This window comes from Desmodus rotundus, chromosome 2, assembly GCF_022682495.2.
Source record: "Desmodus rotundus isolate HL8 chromosome 2, HLdesRot8A.1, whole genome shotgun sequence".
Taxonomy (NCBI): domain Eukaryota; kingdom Metazoa; phylum Chordata; class Mammalia; order Chiroptera; family Phyllostomidae; genus Desmodus; species Desmodus rotundus.
Window position 1 is genome coordinate 208,791,515 of NC_071388.1, and position 20,269 is coordinate 208,811,783.

Consider the following 20,269-nt stretch of genomic DNA (forward strand, 5'->3'; position numbering starts at 1 on the left):
AGTCCAGCATGCCAGCCATCCCTCTCTCTGACTGGTCTTCCAGAGAATCAGCTTTTATCTCTTCTCTCAGTTTCGTCTTGCTTATTCCTCCCAGCTCCCATCTTCATTAGCACCCTCTTCGGGCCGTCGCCCCTCTGATTCCGACGGTGAGTAAGCGGCGTGTCCCCGTCACACGTCCTCTCTCACTCGCAGGCGTTCGCTGTTTTCCCTGCTTGTGGTTTGCTGTGGGAACCGTGGCTTCCTGATGTGCGTTCTTCGCCTTCCTACCTGATCTCCGGCAGCTTCGTTTTTATTTCTCCTTTAATTCAAGGGCAGTGGTTGCTTTTGTGAAGAAGATTCCACGCTGTGCCTCTCTGTGGCCCGGGCGCTGGGGGTCCCTTGATCGGCTCCTGGACGGAGCTGGGTTCGGCTTCCTGGGTTGTCGGGTGTCTGCTGGTTGCCTCTTGCTTTCTTGGTTGGGTTTGGCCCCTGTGTTTGGAGGGAGACTGGACAAGCCGACTGTCCAGTGTGCAGGGAAGAAGAGAGGGTCATAACCAACTTGACGCCAGTGTGGTCTCAGTGGGAGCGGCAGTGCAGGCTGCACAGAGAAGCCAGTGCGGTGGGGAAGAGGGGTTCAGCTGTCACTAACCAGCACCAGGCCCTGGGCCCCTGTCTGGGCCACCGAGTCCCACTGTGCAAAGTGAGGGACTCCAAGCCCCTTCTTTCGGAGCAGTCCTGGGTTTGCTGTGACCTGGGACCAGCCAGAGCTCAGAACCAGTGACGATGGGTGGACCCTTGTCTCCCAGTGGCTGAAAAGGCATCAGGCTGAGGACCCGAAACCCAGGACCCAGAGGATGCGCTTGGGAGCCTCCTCTTCGCTGCGCTGCAGGCAGGCTGCTTGCTGAGACCCCGCCCACTGTTGGGGCACAAGATGCTTTCCCCACTTCTGCCTACAACACCCTCACTTCACAGCATCCCCTCCCATCCTCCTCCGGGTCCCGTCAAGAACCCTGTGAGATTGCATCGCCTTGTGCCACAGATGGGGAAACTGAGGCTGAAGACCTGGCCCAAGGGTGCTCACAGAGCCCCATGCCCCTGCCCAAGCCCGGCTCCTCCCCGCCCGGCCCCCAGGTTGGAGCCCCAGGGGCCAACGCTCGAGGCTGGGCAGGGGTTGGGGTTGCACTTTCCGGTGGCTACGGGGACCCTCAAAGTGGACCTAGCTGCATGGCCAGCACCCATCTCATGCCAGACCAGCACTCAGAACCAGCACAGGACATGTGACATCGCTGGTGCGCCCCTTTCAGTGTGACCGTGACGCCGAATCCCACAGGAGCTGCGCCCCCACACGGGTGCCCAGTGCCCCACGGGAGCGGTCGGCCTGGGTACAGGGCCAGGAAGTGTTTAAGCGGTAGTTGAAGGAAGCCTCTGCTTTTCTGCTGGAAAAGGTGTACAAACAGAAAATTTTGATTTTCAAAGTTGCAAGGGAGAGTGAAACATCCCCATTTTAGGGACAGGCATGGACCTCCTCCCTTCCCTTCCACAAAATACTAAAGTGTCAGCCAAAACAAGTGTCCAGGGCCCCTGCTGTCTGCCACCCCTCCCTGCCCCTCCAGCAGCCCCACTGTGTCAGCGACAACGAAGTGACAGGCGGGACACAAGTGGCCCCTCAGACCCCGCCCCCGGGAGATGACTGCTGGGGCCCCCGGGGCCCCTGCCCTCCCCTCCCCTCCTCCAGCCTCGAGAGCCACCTGGTTCTGCAACACTGTCCCCGAGTCCAGTGACTCCTGGGAACCCCTCAACACTGAACCCTGAAACTTCACCCCCAAACATGCTCCCCTGACTACCTTCCTGTGGGCTGAGTGGGTCTGGGACCATCTGGCAGCCCATGCCTGGGTGCCCCCTGCCACAGCCCCTCCAGGCTCTAAGTCCCACATCACACCCTTCACTCCCCCCTGGAGTCCAAGCCACCTCCGTCTGACGTCAGGGTCCACGGGACCAAAGGCACTGGCCACCTCTCCCATGGGACATGTGGAGGATCCTGGCTGGAGACTCGCTGACCTCTCTCAAAGCTGTGCTGGGTCCCGGGCCAACCCCGGTTTCCCACATGCAGCCTGGGTAGAACTCACAAGAGATCCCCGGGGACCCCTGCAGGCCGGCTAGGGGCCCAGGGGACAAGAAGGCTCTGAGCAGAGGGGTGACAGGGTGGGACGGGGCCGCTGGTGTGGGTGGTGTGGGCTTGGGGCCCAGAGCCGTCTGTCGGGCTCAGGGCAGGGGTCCAGGGCCGGGGAAGCAGGATGCAGCCCTGAGGCCGGGGAGTGTGTGGTGTTCAGGTGGGTGTCGCTGCTCAGGGCCTGAGCCCAACAGGTTCCAAGGGCTTAGAGGGACTCTGGTCTTCATTTCACGGCTGGGGGCAGGGGAGGAGCACCAGGTGTGTCTTTGAGGCTAGTCGAGCCACAGCACAGAACCAGACCTCTGATCCGTGCACATGGCATGTGGCCCGGTCGTCCCGCCTCACACCCCAGGCGCCTGCCACAGGCCCCACACAGATGCTCATGTACCCCCCCACCCCCCAGGAGCGACTGGACGCGCTACACCAGGCCCTGGACGCAAGCAGGAGGCACAGCCAGGGCCTAGCCCAGAGGAATCAGCTGCTGGAGGACCAGGTCGCCAACCTGGAGCGCAGGTGCCAGGAGGCCGAGAGCACACTGGGGGCCCTGCGGCAGGTGAGGGCCCCAGACAGCAGGTCCCGCACCCATTTGTGGAATCATCCCCAGGGTGTGAGCGGAGGTCCGAGTGTTCGGACAGCACCCAAGGCCCAGCTGACAGACCAGGAACTGAGGAGGGACTCTCTGCCCCATACTGCCCGAGCACTGGCCCACACGCCCTCTCCCCACGCGAGGGGGCCCGCCTGCAAGGGGAACTGAGGATGCTTCGTGCACACTGGGCACAGACACGGGCTCTGACGATGGGGGGTCCCTAGAGACGGGTCAGGGGTCCTACGCAGGGCTGAGGTCCTGCACGGGTGTCCTGCCTGGCAGGTGGTGGCCCAGAGCCTCTCTCTGTGAGCATGCCCAGGCTGTGTCCAGGTAGAGGGTCAAGGCCTGTCCCCCAGGGCAGGGATCTGGAGCGGTGTGGGGGCCCAGACAGGGGAAGGGCTCAGGGACGAGCACCTGTTGGCTGGGCACAGACACCCCCCAGCTGCAGTTCCTCCCACAGCGGCGCTGGCCCTGGGCGGGGCTCACTGGTGCAAGGGAGCCAGGCGTCTGTCACACGTGGCTGTTCAGGCAGCAGTGTCCAGCCGCTCAGAGCAGGTGGGGAAGGCTGTGTTAAGTGTCACCCCCACAAACACTGCAGGGGCCACCTCAGGCCCAGGGGATCCCTGGGCTTGTCACTACACCACCTACTCACTGAGACCTGCAAAGATCCTGGTGGAGCGGGCTTGTCTGGTCTGGGCAGTGTGGCCCAAGGGCGTGGCCCCACTGGCTGGTGGCACGAGTGCCCAGGGCACTCGGACTCTGAGCAGAAAGGTGCCGGCAGGGCGAGTGGGCACCGGGGAGGAGAGGAAAGGGACAGTTAGGGTTGGGGAAGAGGTGCAGGCCACACCGCCAGGCAGGAAGGGGGTGTTTGGTTGTGTCAGGAGCAGAGGCCAGACCAGCAGCAGCCAGGGCCCCCCGGGATGGGGGCGTGCAAGGTGATGGCTGCATGTGCGCTGACCACATGCCCACCCCAGGGAGCAGACAGCCCCTGGTGAGGGGCCTGCTGGGCCTGGGGCCTCCAGGAGAGTCTGTTCCGCGTCCCAGGCAGACCCTGGCCTCTAGGCCCACACCGTCCAGCTGTAGTAGACTCAGGGACAGGACGGCTTTCCAGAGGGGAGTGGCCAAGTCAAGGGTGGGGGCAGGGACCCTGGGGACAGGATTGGGGTCTGGATGGAGGCACAGAGTCCCACAGGGCAGGACAGTCACTAACAGCCCCTGGTCCACACCAGGCCGCCTGCCTGTCTAGGAAGGAGGGTGGCCAGCAGGGCACAGTCGCCGGAACCTTCTCACTCCTCCTCGAGGGCGGGCCCAGCACTGAGCCAGTGGGGGTGGGGAGGCGCGGCTAATGAGCTCCAGGAGGTCAGCTGTGGGGGCTGCAAACCCATAAACCCTGCACCGGTGTCTCAGGAGGGGAAGCCCGGCCACGGCCGCATGTTTGCTTTGGACCCGCATTTCTCTGTTTCACACGCGCTGCCAGGACCATCCGTGGGGACTGAAAGGGGCAGGACTTCCTTTCTCAGTGGAGGGTCTCTGTTTCTCGCCGTCCTCAAGGAGAAAGGAACCCTTGCTTTCATGGCACTCTGACCACTGACCCCACAGTATCACCCCACACTGCCCCTCCCTGAGTCAGGGCCCCTGGGGCCCAGCCCCCACGGAGCCCCAGGTGCGACCCTGCAGGCAGGAGTGTGGGGCTTGGTGCAGCCAGGCCAGGGACAGAGGGCCCGGGCCCCGACGCTGCCCAGCTGCTGGCAGGCCAGTGCCCGAAAGGCAGGGGCCCATCCCCAGTAGCACCCGTGTCCAGGGCTCAGTTCCTTCCTCCAAAGGGGTCACCCACGGGGCAGATGGAGCCCCAGCCAAAGCACTGTCTGCTGACACTGGGTGTTTAACCCCAGCCCATTCCTCCTGCCCTATGCCCAGCAGGCGGTGGGTAGAGGGGGGCAAAGAAGGGGGCTCCTCCGGTCAGGCCACTGGCAGCTTCAAGGAGGTCAGGTGGTGGGGATAGTGACACAACCAGTCACTCAGTAGGACCAGGTCGGAGTGGCCAAGCCTGCACTCAGCAGGTCCTGTGGGCACAGAGTGGGCACAGGGTGCCAGGCCCCACGAGGTGGGGCGGCAGCTGAGAGGCCCCCGCTGAGGATAGCTCTGAAGCAGATGGAGACTTGGCCCCATGTCCCTCAGCTCCCACCCTGGTTCAGTTGCTGGTGTCCCTTGGTGGGGCTGGAGGTCCTGGCCCAGGGTGGTGCCCTGACCCCACCACGCCAGAGCTCTGGGGACCCAGGGCCACTCCCAAAGGCACCCGCATGCTCGCCCAAGAGGAGGCTGGTCTGATCACCGTCAGCTGCCGCTCTAGGCTCTGCTCTGGTGGCCGCAGCGTGGCACAGTAAGGGCATGGCGAGGGCTGAGGAGTCACTGGGCCAGCCTCTGCCTCGGGGCATGTGCCAGTGTGCACACGGGCAGATGCAGAGACACACCCCAGACCACAGCGGCGCCTGACAGGTCACCCTCGCCCCGCAGCCCTGGCATCTGACGGGTCAGGGGGCCTTGCGAGCCAGCACAGGGGCCAGAGCGGGAAGAGAGTGGGGAGCCCGGGTTGAGCAGGGCCAGAGCAGGGCCAGGCTGCTCCCCGTGCGTGTGAGGGGTGGGGAGATCCCCCCTCTACCGCTCTGGTGGTGGACAGAACCTCCACCCCCAGAAAAAGAACCTGCAAGCAGGTAGGAGACAGCCAGATTCAGCCTGTGGTGCCTACAGGACCCCCAGTAGGCCAAGCGGAAACCAGGGTGCCGTTAAAGCAGATGCAAGCCCACCCTGCAGGCCTTTGGGTGGGACTCTCGCCTAGATGAAGCCCCAGCCTGCTTGCTAGTCCTGGGCCAGCCGAGGGCTGGACGACAGGATGGAGGCCCCCAGGGGCCAGTGAGGTGCCCGAGTTCTCACCCAGGTCCAGACAGCAGCACTGCAGAAGGCCCACGCACAGCAGCCCCGGGAGCTGGCTGACCAGCATCAGCAAGACGTGGCCGTGAAGGCCAAGCCAGGAGTGGACCCACCAGGGGCGGGTGAAGGTGCTGGAGGGTCAGGTGGGCCAGCGTCGGGGGCAGAGGGAGGGGAGGGGCTGGTTCCGCTAGCAGGGGTTCTCAGCACTGCTGCCTCCTCCTACCCGCCCCCCCACAGGAGCCTCAGCTTGAGAGGCTGAGCAGGTTTCTGGGGCAGGCCACCATCCTCTGCCCTTATCACTGCCCGTGAGGAGAGGTGGCAAAGACCGTCCCTTGGTCAGAAGTGGCTGCCTGGGACCTGTCCAGACCATGACCGCCTGCAGACATGGCCCCTGCCCCTGTCCTTCAGAGTCAGGAGGGGAGAGAGCAGCATGTGTGGGGACAAGGTGGCGACAAAGTGTGACAGAGCCTTGGGCATGTAGCCGAGGCACCCACACTCGTGTGCACACATGTGCAGACACGCAGGCTCCACGCTGCCGGAGACCCCACTATACCGACAAGGAAACCGAGACCCAGAGGTGACGTCACCACCAGTGTCACCCCCAAGCTAGTGTCCCTGACCCACCAAGCCGTTTATTTCCTTATCATACTGAGCGCGTTCATGACCTGAACTGAAGGGTTCCCTCGGCGCCCCCAGATGGGTGTCCCTGGTGAGAGGTGGGGCTACATGTCCCTGAGTGTCTGCCCAGGTCTCTGTCCCGAGCACGTCAACTCCCGGGCAGCAAGGGACGGGGCCCTCCAGCTCTTCCTGTTACAGAGTTCTGGGGGCGCTGGCCCGGGGCCAGCCACCGGAGCTCTCGCCCGTCCCCAGGTGGCCGGCCGGAAGGAACAGCTGGACCAGAAAGTGCTGCGGCAGTGACGGGCCCTCCTCAGCCAGGCCTCGCAGCCAAGAAGTGACTCCTGCTGGCAGCCCCCGGGAGGGCTGACCAGGCTGCACATGCACCCTGCCCAGCCAGGGCGGAGCACGACTGGGACAGCTGGAACTCTCAGGGCTCAGGGGGCCACACGCGACTGGGCGGGCCTGGTGCTGGCAGAGGGCCAAGGACGCAGACAGCCTGAGCCCACACTTACTCCCTGGCGTCCTCTGGTCCCCAACCACTGAGCTCCCTCGGCCCTGTGACGTGGGCCTTTGCTGCTGCTGGACCGCTCCTGTGGACGCTCCTGTCAAGAAGCCCCTCCCAGCCACACTAGGTCTCCACCTGGACATGCTGATCGAAACAGACCCTGCTGGCCAGGCCCCGCCAGGCCAGCTTTCTCGGCCACAGGCTGCATTCCGTGCCCTCGGCTCTGTAAACACGGGGAAAAACGTGGAAAACATTTCCACCAACTGGAGCCAAAAACAGAATGTCCCGAGAGGCCCAGCCCCACCTCCCACGTCCAGAGGCTGCGGAACCTTCCGGATCCAGGAACTGCAGGTCTGTCACGGTAGCAGGTGGCTGGAAATGACTCAGTCTTCCCCATGACTCACTGACTGGGGAGAAACGGGGTGTTAAAGTCAGGCTTGCACAGACTCCCACTCTCCCAGCCTGTGGCCCCAGGGCCGGTCCCTGGAATCAGCCTCGGAGATGAGGAAGTATTTGGTGGTTCACCTGTCGGCAGTTTCCCTCACGTCCCCGCTAACGCTGGCCAGAGTGCTGGTTTCCCTTGGCAAATGGCCTCCTTTGTTCTGTAAGTGGCCCCAGCCAGTCCTGGACTGGCTGGGTACCCGAGGTCCCTGTGGGCCCAGCTCCTCCTGGGAACCCCGTCATACCCTCAGGGATGGGGGCAGGAAGGGTCGCAAGCTCAGAAAGGCCCCCCATTGTGGTCACTGTACGCTGAGGCCCAAACGTGTGAGTCTTCTGTCTCTTTCAAGATGGGTCGGTCCAGGCTTGTTTTCTGGTTGGACTTAGAAGTGGAATTACGGTATGTTGAAAACTCACAGAAGTGACCGCTGGGCGGCAGGGACTCCCTCTGGCTGCTGGCTGGCACTGTGTTGAGGAGGGTTCTGAAGCTCAGCTCAGGCTCTGGGGGCACAGAGGTGGCCATTAGCAATGGCTGCTCAGGGCAAAGGAGAGTCAATGGGGGCATGGGGGCACCCTGATATCCACCCACCTGTGGCGGCCAGTTAGGACGAGCAGCAACCCAGCAGGCAGGTGTACTCCTGGGGAGTGTGTCCCTAAACTGGGACAGCCAGAGCCTTGAGAAATAACTCAGGGCCTGGCATTCAGTGATGTGTCCCTGCCGTCCTTCCACACCCGGTGTGCCCTCCCCTGTGGGGCCCTGAGGGACAGGGCGGAGGAAGGGACTGGAAACTGGAGACCAGAGTCGGGTCAGCGCTTCTCTCTCTTCATTCCTGCGCTGCCCACTGGTTCCCCACCTCACACTTTTGGGACAGAAGTTTCCAGCACAGAGGAAGCAATTAGCAAACGCATAGGAATGCAGAGGAATCCGCTTCAGACCTGAGAGGGGTCGGATGATTCCTCGATGCTGGCTTGAAGGCCCCCCCCCACATCTGACCCTGTACTCCGCAGCGGTTTCAGACAGTCCTCACCTGTCACGGGACACATCCCAGGGCCCGAGAGGCCGCTGAGACTTTGCCTTTCAACAGAGAGTTCGGCCCCTGCCGGAGACTCTACCTTTGCTCATTCAACATGAAGTGGCGTGCTGGGAAAAGGGATCTTTCTAATAGAAATAAATGGGTGTTTCTGTAAGTGTTGCCCACGGTGAGCGTGTGGGCCCTTGTGGATTAGACTTCACAGCCTCTCAGGGGCCTCCCCCCTCACCACAGCCCTTTGGGGCCCGGTTTGCAGGTGAGGAGGAGGAGGGCCGGGGGCCACTCGGGCTTCTCCTACCCTGGTCTGCCTGGGAGGCCTTGGGCACAGCGTCCTGCTGACAGGCAGGCAGAGCTGGGCACTCTGTCGAGCACCCCTCAGTGGACGCTGGACCTGCCCTCCCACACACTGCCCTGGGCAGGAGGGGCGTGGAGGGCCCAGACAGGGCTCATGCTGGTAGGCAGGGTCAGGGCAGAGCTGCTGCCCTCCCAAGGTCTGAGGGGAAAGGTGGAAGGTGCCCACCCTCGTGGAGCCCCACCCACCACTGCTCCCTGGAACTCAGGCCAAGGTCCTCAGGGGCATCTCCCCTGCTGTCCTTGGAGGCCTGGCGGGTCCCTCTCCAGCTGCGCAATCCCAGGCAGGCTCCCTGGGCATCCATTTTCTTCTCTGTAACACGGGGTGGCCCCGCCCCAGAGAATCACGGTGAGTGCTACATGAGGTATGGCCCAGGCTGATGCCAGACACCCCACTGCCCCATGGCCACTGTGGCGCGGGCACCACCAGGTGTGGGGCACCAGCCTTCCCAGGTGTGGAAGGACAAGCCTGCAGCCCACAGCGGGAGGGGCTCACGTCCGGAGGGAGCAGGAGGGCAAAGGGCCATCCTGAAGCACACGGACAGGCGGAAGGCGGCGACAGCCCAAGACCGATAGGAGTGTGACAGCTCTGAGGGACAGTCCCAGCCTCCAAAGCCCTGGCTGGGCCACAGCTGGGGAGGCAGCGAGCCAGCAGCAGGACGGAAGAGGCCGGCTGGGCCAGGGCGGCGGTCGCCTCACCCAAGGATGCTGCGGTGTGACCAGAGACTACGTACGGCCTTACCCTGCGTCCACTGCTTTGCATGCTCTTTTCAACAGTCTGTGCCTGACATCACATCATCACAGTTCTGCGCCATTAGAATGGCCCCAGAGTACGACTTTATTGGCTGCCAAGCAGGGATGGGCCCGGGTTTCCTGCGGCCTGGGTCCACTTGGGCTGTTCCAGGCTGTCAGGCAACAGCCAGGAATGGGAGCCTCTGCCCTTGAACCAGGGAGATGGACTGCGCTTCCCACAGGAGGCAGGGCAGGGCCTGTCTTCACCCTGGGGCGGGCAGGCCGTACTGAGCCGACCTGTAGCCCATCTACCACCTCTCCCGGCAGAACCCCTGGCTCAAAGGGCTCCCGCTCCCTCTGTCTTCCTGAGCTGAAGCAGCAGTGAGCACCTCAGCAGTGAGGGCTGACCCACATTCTGATCGTTTCCCTAAGGTCACCGCCAGAGCCCAAGGACGGTGTCTGGGTGTGGGGAGGGGGGGTTCCACAGAGACTCTGTGGCTCCCTGCACACGGGGAGGAGCCGAGGGGGCCGGGTCGGGAGGTGCTCCGCTCACCAGCTGTGTGGGCTGCTGCGTGTGCGCCAGGGCCTCCCACCCCCACTTCGGTGCACCAGCAGCAACACCCAGCCTTACAGTGTAGTGACGGGGGCAGACCCCACCTGCCCCGCTGGGCCCTGGGCCCTCTCAACTGCATTCCCAGTTCCTGGGGCAGGGGCTCCGGTCCCTCCTACATGGAAGCACCAGCTGCTCTGGGAAGAGCCACGCCCCCTTGGCTGCCTCCGGGAGGGAACGAGGGAAAGTTCGGGGGCGGGGGGGAGCAGCCAGGCAGCCAGACCTGCGCCTAGCAACCCCACCCAGAGCCCCCGCCTCAGCCCTGCAGGGAGCACCTCCGGGCCAGGTGAGGACACCCACCCGTACGGAGCCCCAAGTCCTGGAGTGTCCAGAGGTCGGCTCCAGGCTCCCCAACTGAACGGCACACACACTCAGGCCCTAAATTAAAATGTCACAGGCCTGTGGGGAGGCTCGGGTTTCCTGCCCTAGAACGTGAGCCTGCTTGATAGAACCAGCTTGGTTTTGATAAACGCGGACTTTCTACGGCCAGACAAAGGCGCCCTTGAGTCCGGAGCAGAACCTAAGCGAGCACATTGCTGAAAACTATTTCCTGATAATATTTTTAGCACCTGAAAAAAAAAAGGCTTTTTCTCTCTTTTTTTTTTTTTTTTGCCTGTGGCGTGTTTTTGTGCGTGTGTTGTTGTTTCTGAAATGCAAGACCCACTGTGGGGGGCCTCGTGTCACCCCCACCCCCGACTGCCAGGCCAGGCTCAGATCTGCCCAGGGCAAAGGCCATCGGGGTCATTGGGCTTGGCGGCGGCGGTGGGGGGGCCTGAGCATCTCCCATCTCACACCCCTCGGGGGTGCCGTGAGTGGCCGGGCTGGGAGCCTGTCTACACGGCCCCTCTGCTGAGCAAGCCGGCAGAAACAGCCCCCGTGGGCACCCAGGGCTGCGCTGGGCTCTGGGGCAGCAGTGCCCCCTACAGGCCCCCAGGGGGACCTAGGAACAGGCCTTTCCTAGGGTCCACTGAGGCATGTGCTCAGCTGAAGGTCAGCAATGCCCAGGAGGACAGGGAGCAGCAGCTGGGCAGGAAGTGGGCAGGTCTAGAAGGGGTCAGAGGTCAGGCCCTGGAGCCCCCACCCTGCTTGGTGCTCTGTGTGTGTCTGTGTGTATGTGTGAGTGAACGCAGACATACAGGTGAGCTGTGAGCATGTGAGCATGTGTGTGAGTGTGAGCATGTGGTCTCCTGTGTGAGCACATGTATGGGAATACACGTGTGTGACAGCATAGCATGTGCGTGTGGACGTGGGTGCGAGTGGATGTGGCCAGTGGGGACGGGCCTTCCCTCCCCAGCTGCCCTGAGAGCTGCCTGAACTTGAGGTTCTGTCCCCAGCACAGCCCTGAGGTCGGCTGCCATCTCTGACTTCGCCCCTCCATGGAGAAGGCCTGCGCTGCTCTTGCCCTTCCTGCAGCCACGGCTTGTCCTGCGGCCGGGGTCTCGGGGATTAGGGCCATGTTTATGGGGCGCTCACTCTTGGGTGCGGTCCGTGCAGTGCCGGCCTCCGGAGGTCCTCGCCTGGCCCTGACTGCACCCTAACAGGACCTGCGCAAACCCACGGCCCCAGAGTCACACTCCCCCACAGAGGCCCTCCCCTGTTCAGAAAAGTCGCCTCGGGTGCTCCTTGCTCTGACTGAAAACTGACTCATTGCTCCTTGAAGACGTCTCAGAAAATACAGAAAAACACGAGGACAAATGTGAGCCCCCAGGGGCTGGGGGCTGCCAGGCCTGTCCTCCTCTCTGCTCATCTCTGGCTGGTGGGGGTGCACCTGTCTCCAGGGGCCCAGGGCTGGGCTTGCAGTCACCTGGTGTTGCAGAACCCAGGGCTCTGAGAGCAGAGGGGATGGGGTGGGACTGAGGCTGCAGGAGTCAGGTCCCTCAGTGGGCCTGGGGACCCAGAGGTGAACAGATGCCCCCAAGGAGGGACAAACGCTGAGTGATGTCCAAGCTCAGCAGTCTCCAAGGCGGGGAAGGGGCTGGCATGGCCACGGGCTGGGGACAGGAATCTGAACCGGGAGCTCTGGAGGTCCTACCTCCACCCAGGGGCCCAGCGGCACCAGGCTGCTTGCCCCAGGCTCCCGCTGACCAGCCTTCCCCCAGTGCCGGATGGATGGACGGCTGCCTGAGGCTGCTTTACAAGGGGCTCTGCCAAGATTCCCCTGCTGGGAGGCTCCCTTGTACCCCGAACCCATCAGGAAAGCTCTGGGGCAGAAACATTTTGTTTAATGTCCTGAGGTCCCCCAGGCCAGGGGTTGTTCCCACATGAAAGGGGATGGGAAGCCTCACCCCTGCACAGGGATCTAGGGTCCCCAGGCTCAGGGCTGGGACTGGGGGGCAGCATGGGGCTAGCATGGGGCTGACCTCCAGCCTCTTCCAGAAGGGTTCATCAGGCACAGCTACGCCAGGGTTGCCCCCCCGCTGATGACACTCCGCAGAGGGGTGCAAGGGCACCAGAGAAGCCTGCCTGCCAGGCCCAGCTTCCCAGGCAGGCCTTTCCGTCTCCACACTGCTCAGTGGGCAGGACTGTGGGCTCACGGAGGAGGAGGATGGCCCCTGTCCCCGGCGTGCGCCCGCGAAGCCCCCACCTCGCCAGGACCCGGGCCAGGAGAGCTTGAGGGCGCCCGGACCCCGGGGACCGCGGGCGGGGCCTCTAAGCCGCAAGGGCCGGGAAGGCGCGCTGGGCGCCCGGTCAGGCTCCGCGCGCCCCCGCGGGCCTGGCGCTTTAAGAGCCGCTCTATTTGCATGGCCCCGCCCCGGGCCGGTGGCCGCTCCGCTGGATATTTAAATCGCGGCCCCGGGGCGGGGCCGGCTCCGAACGCGGTCCCGCCCGGCGCCTTCGTCCGCTGAGCGGTCCCCGGAGCACGGCCCGGCCGAGCTCGCGGGCGCGGGGCGCGGAGCTAAAGACGGCGCGGCCGCGCTGCCTGCACCCCTCTCGGCCCTGCCAACCGCGGCCTCGCCCCAGCCCGCGGGGACCGCGAGGCCCGACTCTGTCCCGCTCTGTCCCGCTCTGTCGCGGCGGCCGACCCCCGGCGATGCCTCGCGGTGCCGCCTGGGCGCTGCTCTTGGCGGCGGCCCTGGGGCTCGGGGCGCGCGGAGTGCAGGGCGCGGTGGCGCTGGCCGACTTCTACCCGTTCGGCGCGGAGCACGGAGACGCTGTCACCCCCAAGCAGGACGACGGCGGCTCGGGGCTGCGGCCGCTCTCCGTGCCCTTTCCGTTCTTCGGCGCGGAGCACTCCGGACTTTACGTGAGTACCCGAGCCCGCGAGCGCCAGGGAGGACGCTGCGCCCCGCCGCTGCCCGCCGCCCCGACTCCCGCCGCCGCCAGCAACTTGGCACCACGGCGGCCAGGGGTGGAATGAGGACAGCGCTTCCTCCCTCGGCGGCCAAGGCCGGACAGCGGCCGCGGGAGAGGCGCGCCGGGCGGGGGTGCGAGCGGCAGCCCCGCCACCTTGGCGACTGCAGCGCGGCGCGCCCTGCCCACGCCCGGCCCCAGCCTGACCAGCCTGGAGCTTGGGCGGCGTGCACTGAGCGGCTGTCGGGTGCCTGGTCCCCAGCGCGGTAGAGGGGTCCGGGCCCGTCCGGGTTCTTTCAGAGAGCAGGCATTGGCCAGTTGGGTCTCCACGGCGCCCATGGCGGAGCTGGCCGCGGAGGGAAAGACATGCCATGCTGCACCCTGGCCGCGGGCATTTACTGTGGGTGGGCCTCAATGCACTGCACCCGCCTTCTGGAATGGCCCTGAATCCAGGCTGGAAAGGGGCTGGCAGCAGAACGTCCTGTCACCTCCCACACCAGGGCCCTGAGCACAGCTCGGGCCACTCCCACCACCACCAGCAACACCCTCCACCGTGGCCAGCACCCCTCCACCAGCACCGTCACCTGCTCCGTCTTCCCGACTTCCATCACCATCCCCATCTTTACCTGCCACTGCTCACATGGCCTCTGCCAGCCCCTCACCACCGAGGTCCTCAGCGTCTTTGGCTCCCTCAGCTCCCCCACCCGTGGCCACCCCACACAGGCAGCTGCCTTTCCCATGCTCGTGCAGAAAGGCCTCCTCACTCAGAGGCAGCATTTGCTGGTGTGACGGTGGTGGAAGGGGGCAGCCGTTCCCTCTGTAGATGCCACCCGCCGGAAGTCCCCGGGGGCCAGGACTCGGTAGGTCAGCAGGGCAGGACTGACTTCGGAGCTGCGGGGTAAGCTGGGCGGAGCTGTGCTCAGCGTCTGCAGGAGCGGGGGGCGGGGCGGTGGGCCCGGATGTCTTACAAGTGGGGAAATGCGCCTTGCACCGCTGTGACAACACTGCTGTGGAGCGGGCTCAACGTTCCCACTCACAGTCCCAGGTGAGCTGTGATGAAACGCCGGCCCCGGGCCAAAACAACAGGAGGGAGGGCTCCGAAGTGGACAGACCCGCTAGCAAAACAAACGGTTTCATCAGAAGCCAGCGCTCTGCCAGCTAACGAAACGGAGGTCTCCGTAAGCGCGCTCCCCTGAAACACAGACAGTGCTTGGAAAACACTTGCCGTGTGCCCCTCGCCTCCTCCTCACTCAGGAGGACAGAGAGCGGAATTCTGGAGGGAGCCGAGCTCTGGACGCCTGGCCTAGGTGGGGCGGGGCGGGGCGGGGCAGCCTTAGACTCAAAGCCTAAGGCGAGAAGGGAGGGCATTCGTTCTGAATTGGGTGAGTCCCATGGGTGTCCCCCAGCAGAGCCCCCTCAGGCGAGAGGACACCCCACTGCATGCGCTTGACTGTAACCTTGTCCAGCAGGCCTGGGGTGGGCCAGCCCTGAGCCCAGGCACCTGTGTACAGCCTAGTGGGAACCCTTTATGGGCCAGCACCACCCCCCCAGGCCTCCGTCCCCTCAGTCCCCAGCCCAGTGCTTGGCACAGAGCAGGCTTGGTGAGTGGATGATGGATGGACAGGTGCCTGTGCTGTCTGGCAGGGCCCACTTGTCCACGGCATGAAGTGAGAAGTGACCCTGCTGGGAGACAGGCTTTCTGCATCTCTGTTGGAATGGCACATGGGCTGCAGCCCAGCGAGGACCCAGTGCTGTGGGACATGGGGGCCCCTTTCCCACAGGCACTGGGCATGGTGCCTCTTCTCAGGTCACAGCGGCTGCAAAGCTCTGAAGCCTGCAGAGTGTCGTTCTGTTGCTCAGGTCCTGCGCCACTGGCCTGTGCTCCAGGGAGGCGGCGCAGGGCGGGGGTGGCCACCACTGCCGCAGCTGTGGTGGGGCTTCACCGCAGGTGCTGCCACTGCTCGAGGGTATGGATGGCAGCTGTGCGCTGGCCTCCAGCACTGGCCGAGGTGGAGTGTCCCTCTAATCATGGCAGCAGGGGGACAGAGAGGCAGGGATTCTGCAGAAGCCCCAGGTGCGGCCCCGCCCAGGGTGGGGTCACGCAGATGCAAAGGAAGATCCTGGTCTATTTGTCACCAGGAGCTGCCACTGGTGGCCTCAGATAGCACATTACCACTTGCCTCTGTTCCTTCATTGGGGGGGGGGGGGGTAGGCGGTGACATCGTGAAGGTGCCAGGCACCCTATGGGGGGCCCATGGGTCTGTTATGGGGATGCAGATCTGCTGGTCGTGTCTCCAAGGCTGAGCTGTTGGGGTGGTGGACAAGGTGTGCCTCTAGGGTCCCTCCCACCTGTCACCCCAGGCCTCCTCCAGCCCCTGCTGGCCCCTCACCCAAGCGGCTCTGACCCTTCTGACCCTCCTTGTCCTTTGGAAGACTTGCGGCCAGTCCCAAGCACACAGAGCTGCGAGTGGGAGCCAGGGCAAGCCGTGTGCCCTGTGGAGGCAGCATGGACAGTGGATTTGGCAGAGGGAGGCTGCCCGCACCCTCCCCCACCCCATGCACACTGTGCCCATCCTGCCTCCCCCAGATCAGGGCAGCCATGGCTAGTCATTTCCCCCACAAGCCTCAGTTTCCCCTCTGTGCAGCAGAGTGCCCCCATCTGAGCATGCCCATGACTCATATTCAACCATCTGGAAACCCGGCCTGAGCCACAGGGACAAGCTGGTGAGATGCAGGCAGCCACTCTTCCCTTTCCTGGCTGCAAATCCCTCCAAGTACTTGGACTGAATCAGAGGGAGTGCTTCTCCCAGTGTCCCCTGCTGTTCTGTCGCCCAGGAGGGCACCCCCACCAACACCCCTCTCTCCCAGATGAAGGAGCCTCCTCACTGCTCCTAGCTCCAGCATCGCTCAGGGCCGTGTGCACTGCCAGAGCGGGCCCCAGCATGGGAGCCTTGCGGGGCCACCTGGAGCAGGGCAGAAACGCACAGCCCTGGGCTCTCCCTGTGTACACGGGCCCCAGGTCCAGCCTTTTAACCAGGTGTGCCAGTGACCGTCCAGGGCCCCTCCAGAGAAGAACTGTTCCTCCTGATGCACCCGCTGGCCTGGTGACCCTGGACACTCCCAACCCTGCAGGACTGGCCAGCACAAACTGCCCTCAAGGGCCCCGACCACAGGTGCTCCTGAGCCCTGGCTGCCGGGCTGGACTGGGTGTCCTTGTGGACAGACTGACAATGGAGGTGGGGGCGGGGCCCCAGGACAGAATCGGCTGGATGAGCCCAGGCCCTGGGGCTTCCCCTCCTGTGGGTCTGTGAGCAGGAAGCCCGGTGGGGCTACCCAAGTGGTTTTGCGCTACCCACCCCGACCCCTCCACAGGGCCCAGCCTCAGTGCCTCAGCCTCCACAGCCCGGTTCTTTGCCAAGTGGGCAGAGTCACCTGTTAGCCATGGGCGTGTGCACCCTCAGAGCTCTGAGGGGACCCCACACCCTGCACACAGCGGGCAGTCGGGGCCACACTGTCCTCCAGGTTGGGCCAGGGGTTTATCCAGGACGAGACACAGCCCTGTGTCCTCGGACAGTCTGCCGCCTGCTCATGTCCGAGGATGCATCAGGCACAGGCCACTGTGGAGGCTTGCAAGGGATGGAGCCTGGGAGGGGGCTGGGTCCCCGAGGAGCAGCCGCTGTGGGGAAGGTAAGCTGGCCCAGGTGTGCGTGGGGAGTGGGGAGCACTGGTCCCAGTGGAAGTGTGTGCTTGGCTCAGGCTGCCAATGGGTGTGGAGGGAGGGCACAGGGCTGCTGCCCACTGGCGAGCACAGCAAGGGGCCTCTGCGGAGTTGGGCTCTGGCCCTAGAGGGGCACCTAGCCAAGGGGTACTGGAGGTGAGGCAAAGAGGTAGCTTTGCCAAGGAGGGGGGCAGGAGCCTGCGTCTCCACAAGGCAGGAGAGGGGCCTGTGGAGCGGTGACAGGACATGGGAGGGACAGGCACTCAGACACCCAGGAGAGGCAGCCCCCATGGGAGGGGCTCAAAGGGCCAGGCTTGGGGAGAGGTGGAAGGGCGGGGTGGGGCACCCACAAGGGGACCCTGGATGCAGACAGCAGGAAGTGCAGCCCAGGCCCCACAGCCCAGCAGGGCTCCACCTGGGAGGGCAGGGAGGGCTATTTCCCCAACATCAGCTTCTCTTTCTCACCCAAGGGAATTCTGCCCTCACCCCACCCCCCAGCCCACTGGGCCCTGGCCCCACTCAGATCCCCGCCTCCAGGAAGCTGGCCCTGGCCCTCCCCATCCTCCTGCAGCCCAAGGGCGGCTCCCCCAGGACCTCCGGGTGGTACCCAGACAAAGGCAGCCTTCGCCTTCCTGGGCTGGGTGAGCATGGGCTCTTAGGCTCCAGGCCTCGATGGGCCCTGCCCATGGGCCCCAGGGGCCCTGTCCACTTGCTGCCCTGTGAGCAGGGCTCCAGCTGACTGTGCTTGTGGGAGGGGCCCTGATTACCCAGAAAGCTGCCAGGAAATAAAAGACATGCCTACATTTCTCAAAACAAGCTTATAAAAGGCCTCAGGGGCTTGATTGTTGTATTTTTGGCAGAGAAGTCAAAGCAGGAACCAAGGCCCACCCCTTCTCGGCTCTGATGTTTGCAGAGCTGGGGTGCCGTGGCCGCACACACAGGGTCCCTGGCTTCCCTCCAGGCTGCCCGCTCAGCGCAGCCCCCCGCCCGGCACAGTGGCACCAGCGAGCCGTGCCCTGGAACTCTGCCGCTGGGGACCAGCCAGTTGAGCTCACACACTCGGGGCAGGGTGGGAGGTCGCCTCCGAGAGACTCTCCAGGACCCTTCCGCTCTTTCCTGGTCTTCTCCAAGTAGGAAATGCCCCCACCGCAGTCTGTGTGCCTTCTCCAGAGACACAGGGGCAGCCAGCCGTCCAGTCCTGCAGGAGAGGCCTGGGGCCCTGCTGGCCAGCTGCCCGCAGGCTATACCAGCCCCCCACCCCAGGGCAAGAGTAGGCCTCCTTCGTGCCCCCAAGGCCACCACTGTTCACAGGGTCACTGCAGGGCCTCTCCCAGCTGACCAGCCACTCTCCTACCCAGATCTTCAGCCTGCTTAGAAGGGGCAGGACCCTGCTCCCTGACCAGAGGCCTCCTGCGCCCGCCTAGGCGAGAAGGGTGCACCTGCTGTGACCCACCCGCACTCATCTCCGTCTCTCACAGGCAGCTTGCATGTAATCCCACCCTGGGCTGTGACATCCAGTGGCACCTTGCAGCAGGTGCTTGGACACCAGAGAGGTGGCCCTGCTGGAGAGGAAAGCAAGGGCCAGAGCTGAGCCCATGGTCTGGGCTAGGGGACCCACTGGGAGGCTGGAAGGCTGCGGGGGTGGAGCAGAAGACCTTGTGCACAAGCACCACCCACTCCCCTCCCTGCTCCCAGGGTCTCCCTGCGTTTCTGCAAGCATCCCCTGGATTGGGCTGGCCTGGCCTCAGACCATGGTGTGGGGCAGCTTGTCCAGGCTGGACCCCAACCACAGCCAGGTCCCTGGGAAGAGCATGCCAGCAGGCCCCAACTGTGTGGCGAAGGCGGCCTCTCAGCAGGGGTATGGGCCTGCTCACAGACCTTTCTCCTTGTCTCCATGTCCGTGTTGCATGTTCTACTAAAGTAGAAAAATCATAATAATAAAACTGATATTTTGAGGGAAGCAGCCTTTGCCAGGTGTGTGCAGCTTGCTTCCCTGGGTCCGCTGCACCCAGCCCTCTGGTCCAGGCCTTGCCCACTCCCCTCCCCCAGTGGACATTCATAGTCCTCAGCTGGACGGAGGACATCCAAGGCAGTTCCTGCCCAGGTGACAGGCCTGCCAGCAGCCCGCTCGCCCAGCGCCTGGCCCCGTCGCCTTCTCTGCTGTGGTCCTGGCCCTGCCATGCCCTGCCCTGGCAGGGGAACAGGGCCGGCTTGTTCTGCCTCCTTCCTGGATCCCCGGGCTCTGGGCCCACGGCCCCTGGGGAAGGCACACAGGAGGGAGGGAGGAGGCCAAGTGCTGGTGGGCAGGCTGGAGCGGCCTGTACACACCTGAGAGTTGGACTTGCACTTCAAAGGCAGGAAGGAAACCCAGTCAGTCTGGAGGAGCCACAGTAGGAGCCGCGCCAGCCTTGGGGGAGGGGGATGTGGCCACAGGACGGGCAGGGCAGGCAGGTCCCGCCCCAGCAGGTGGCCCATGGCTCCGGCAGTGGAAGCCCAGCCCCTGGAGCCTCCCCTAACCCCAGCCAACCAGTTGGGTCAGTGGGAGACAAGCCCAGCTTCAGCTCAGCAGCACACAGCCCTTGTCTCTCACCGGGTCCATGGGGGACAGGTCTCAGAAGGGATCCAGAGGCAGGGCGCCTGGGACGTCAGTGGGAGGATGACCCTCCCTGTGGGCACCCATGAGGGGCCCAGGCTTCTTCGTTGGTGGCTGCAGTGCGTCCCCACATTATCAACCCCACCAAAAGCGGTGTCTTCGGTGGCCAGGCTGTGCTCTTCCCAGTGCAGACCCCCTGGTGGACGGGGCCACAGGCTCTTTCAGTAGCGGGCCAGGTAGTGGACTCCTTCGGCCTGTGGCCGTAAGGGCTCTGTCGCGCTGCTCATCCTGAGCCCCACAGACAGTGAGGCGGTGGGTGTGGCCGTGCTAGCCAGCCGGGATTCACCACCCAGGAGGCCGCACAGGTCAGCCACGGTCCGGCCCGTGAGCCAGGAGTGCTGTCTACATTCTTAAAGTGCTGTAGAAATAAAAACAAGAAGGGGGGAATGTGTGACAGAGACCGTATGTGGTCACAGGCCAAAGAACGCCCTTCGGGGAAGAGCCCGCTGACCAGACAGGATCATTTGCCACCACCTGCGGTCAGCAGAAGTCTGGAGCATCCCACCCTGGAGAGCACCCACAGGGCCAGGGCAGCCGGAGGGTGGCTGGAGGGCTGCTGCCACCCGGGGACCCTTGTGGCTGCATAGCCCATGAGATCAGCAGCTTCACTGGCGCCGGGGTGGAAGAAGAGGCTCCCCTGTGGCACAGAAACCAGGGTG

The 20,269-nt window shown here is 64.3% G+C and overlaps 2 protein-coding genes across 2 annotated transcripts in view; both read left to right on the forward strand.

Moving 5' to 3' along the window:
* The window catches only part of CROCC2 (ciliary rootlet coiled-coil, rootletin family member 2), a 56,948-nt gene extending 46,414 nt beyond the window's left edge, over window positions 1-10,534 (forward strand). Inside the window, 5 exon segments of the mRNA XM_071220781.1 lie at window positions 2,553-2,889; window positions 3,334-3,506; window positions 5,671-5,756; window positions 5,758-5,806; window positions 6,534-10,534. Of these exon segments, the coding sequence (XP_071076882.1) occupies window positions 2,553-2,889; window positions 3,334-3,506; window positions 5,671-5,756; window positions 5,758-5,806; window positions 6,534-6,581 (693 nt within the window). The 3' untranslated portion in view covers window positions 6,582-10,534.
* A 2,236-nt stretch (window positions 10,535-12,770) lies between these two features.
* LOC128780320 (sushi, nidogen and EGF-like domain-containing protein 1) overlaps window positions 12,771-20,269 on the forward strand; it is a 40,773-nt gene continuing 33,274 nt past the window's right edge. The window contains exon 1 of the mRNA XM_053919419.1: window positions 12,771-13,192. Within this exon, the coding sequence (XP_053775394.1) occupies window positions 12,980-13,192 (213 nt within the window). The 5' untranslated portion in view covers window positions 12,771-12,979. The remainder of the gene's footprint in view (window positions 13,193-20,269) is intronic.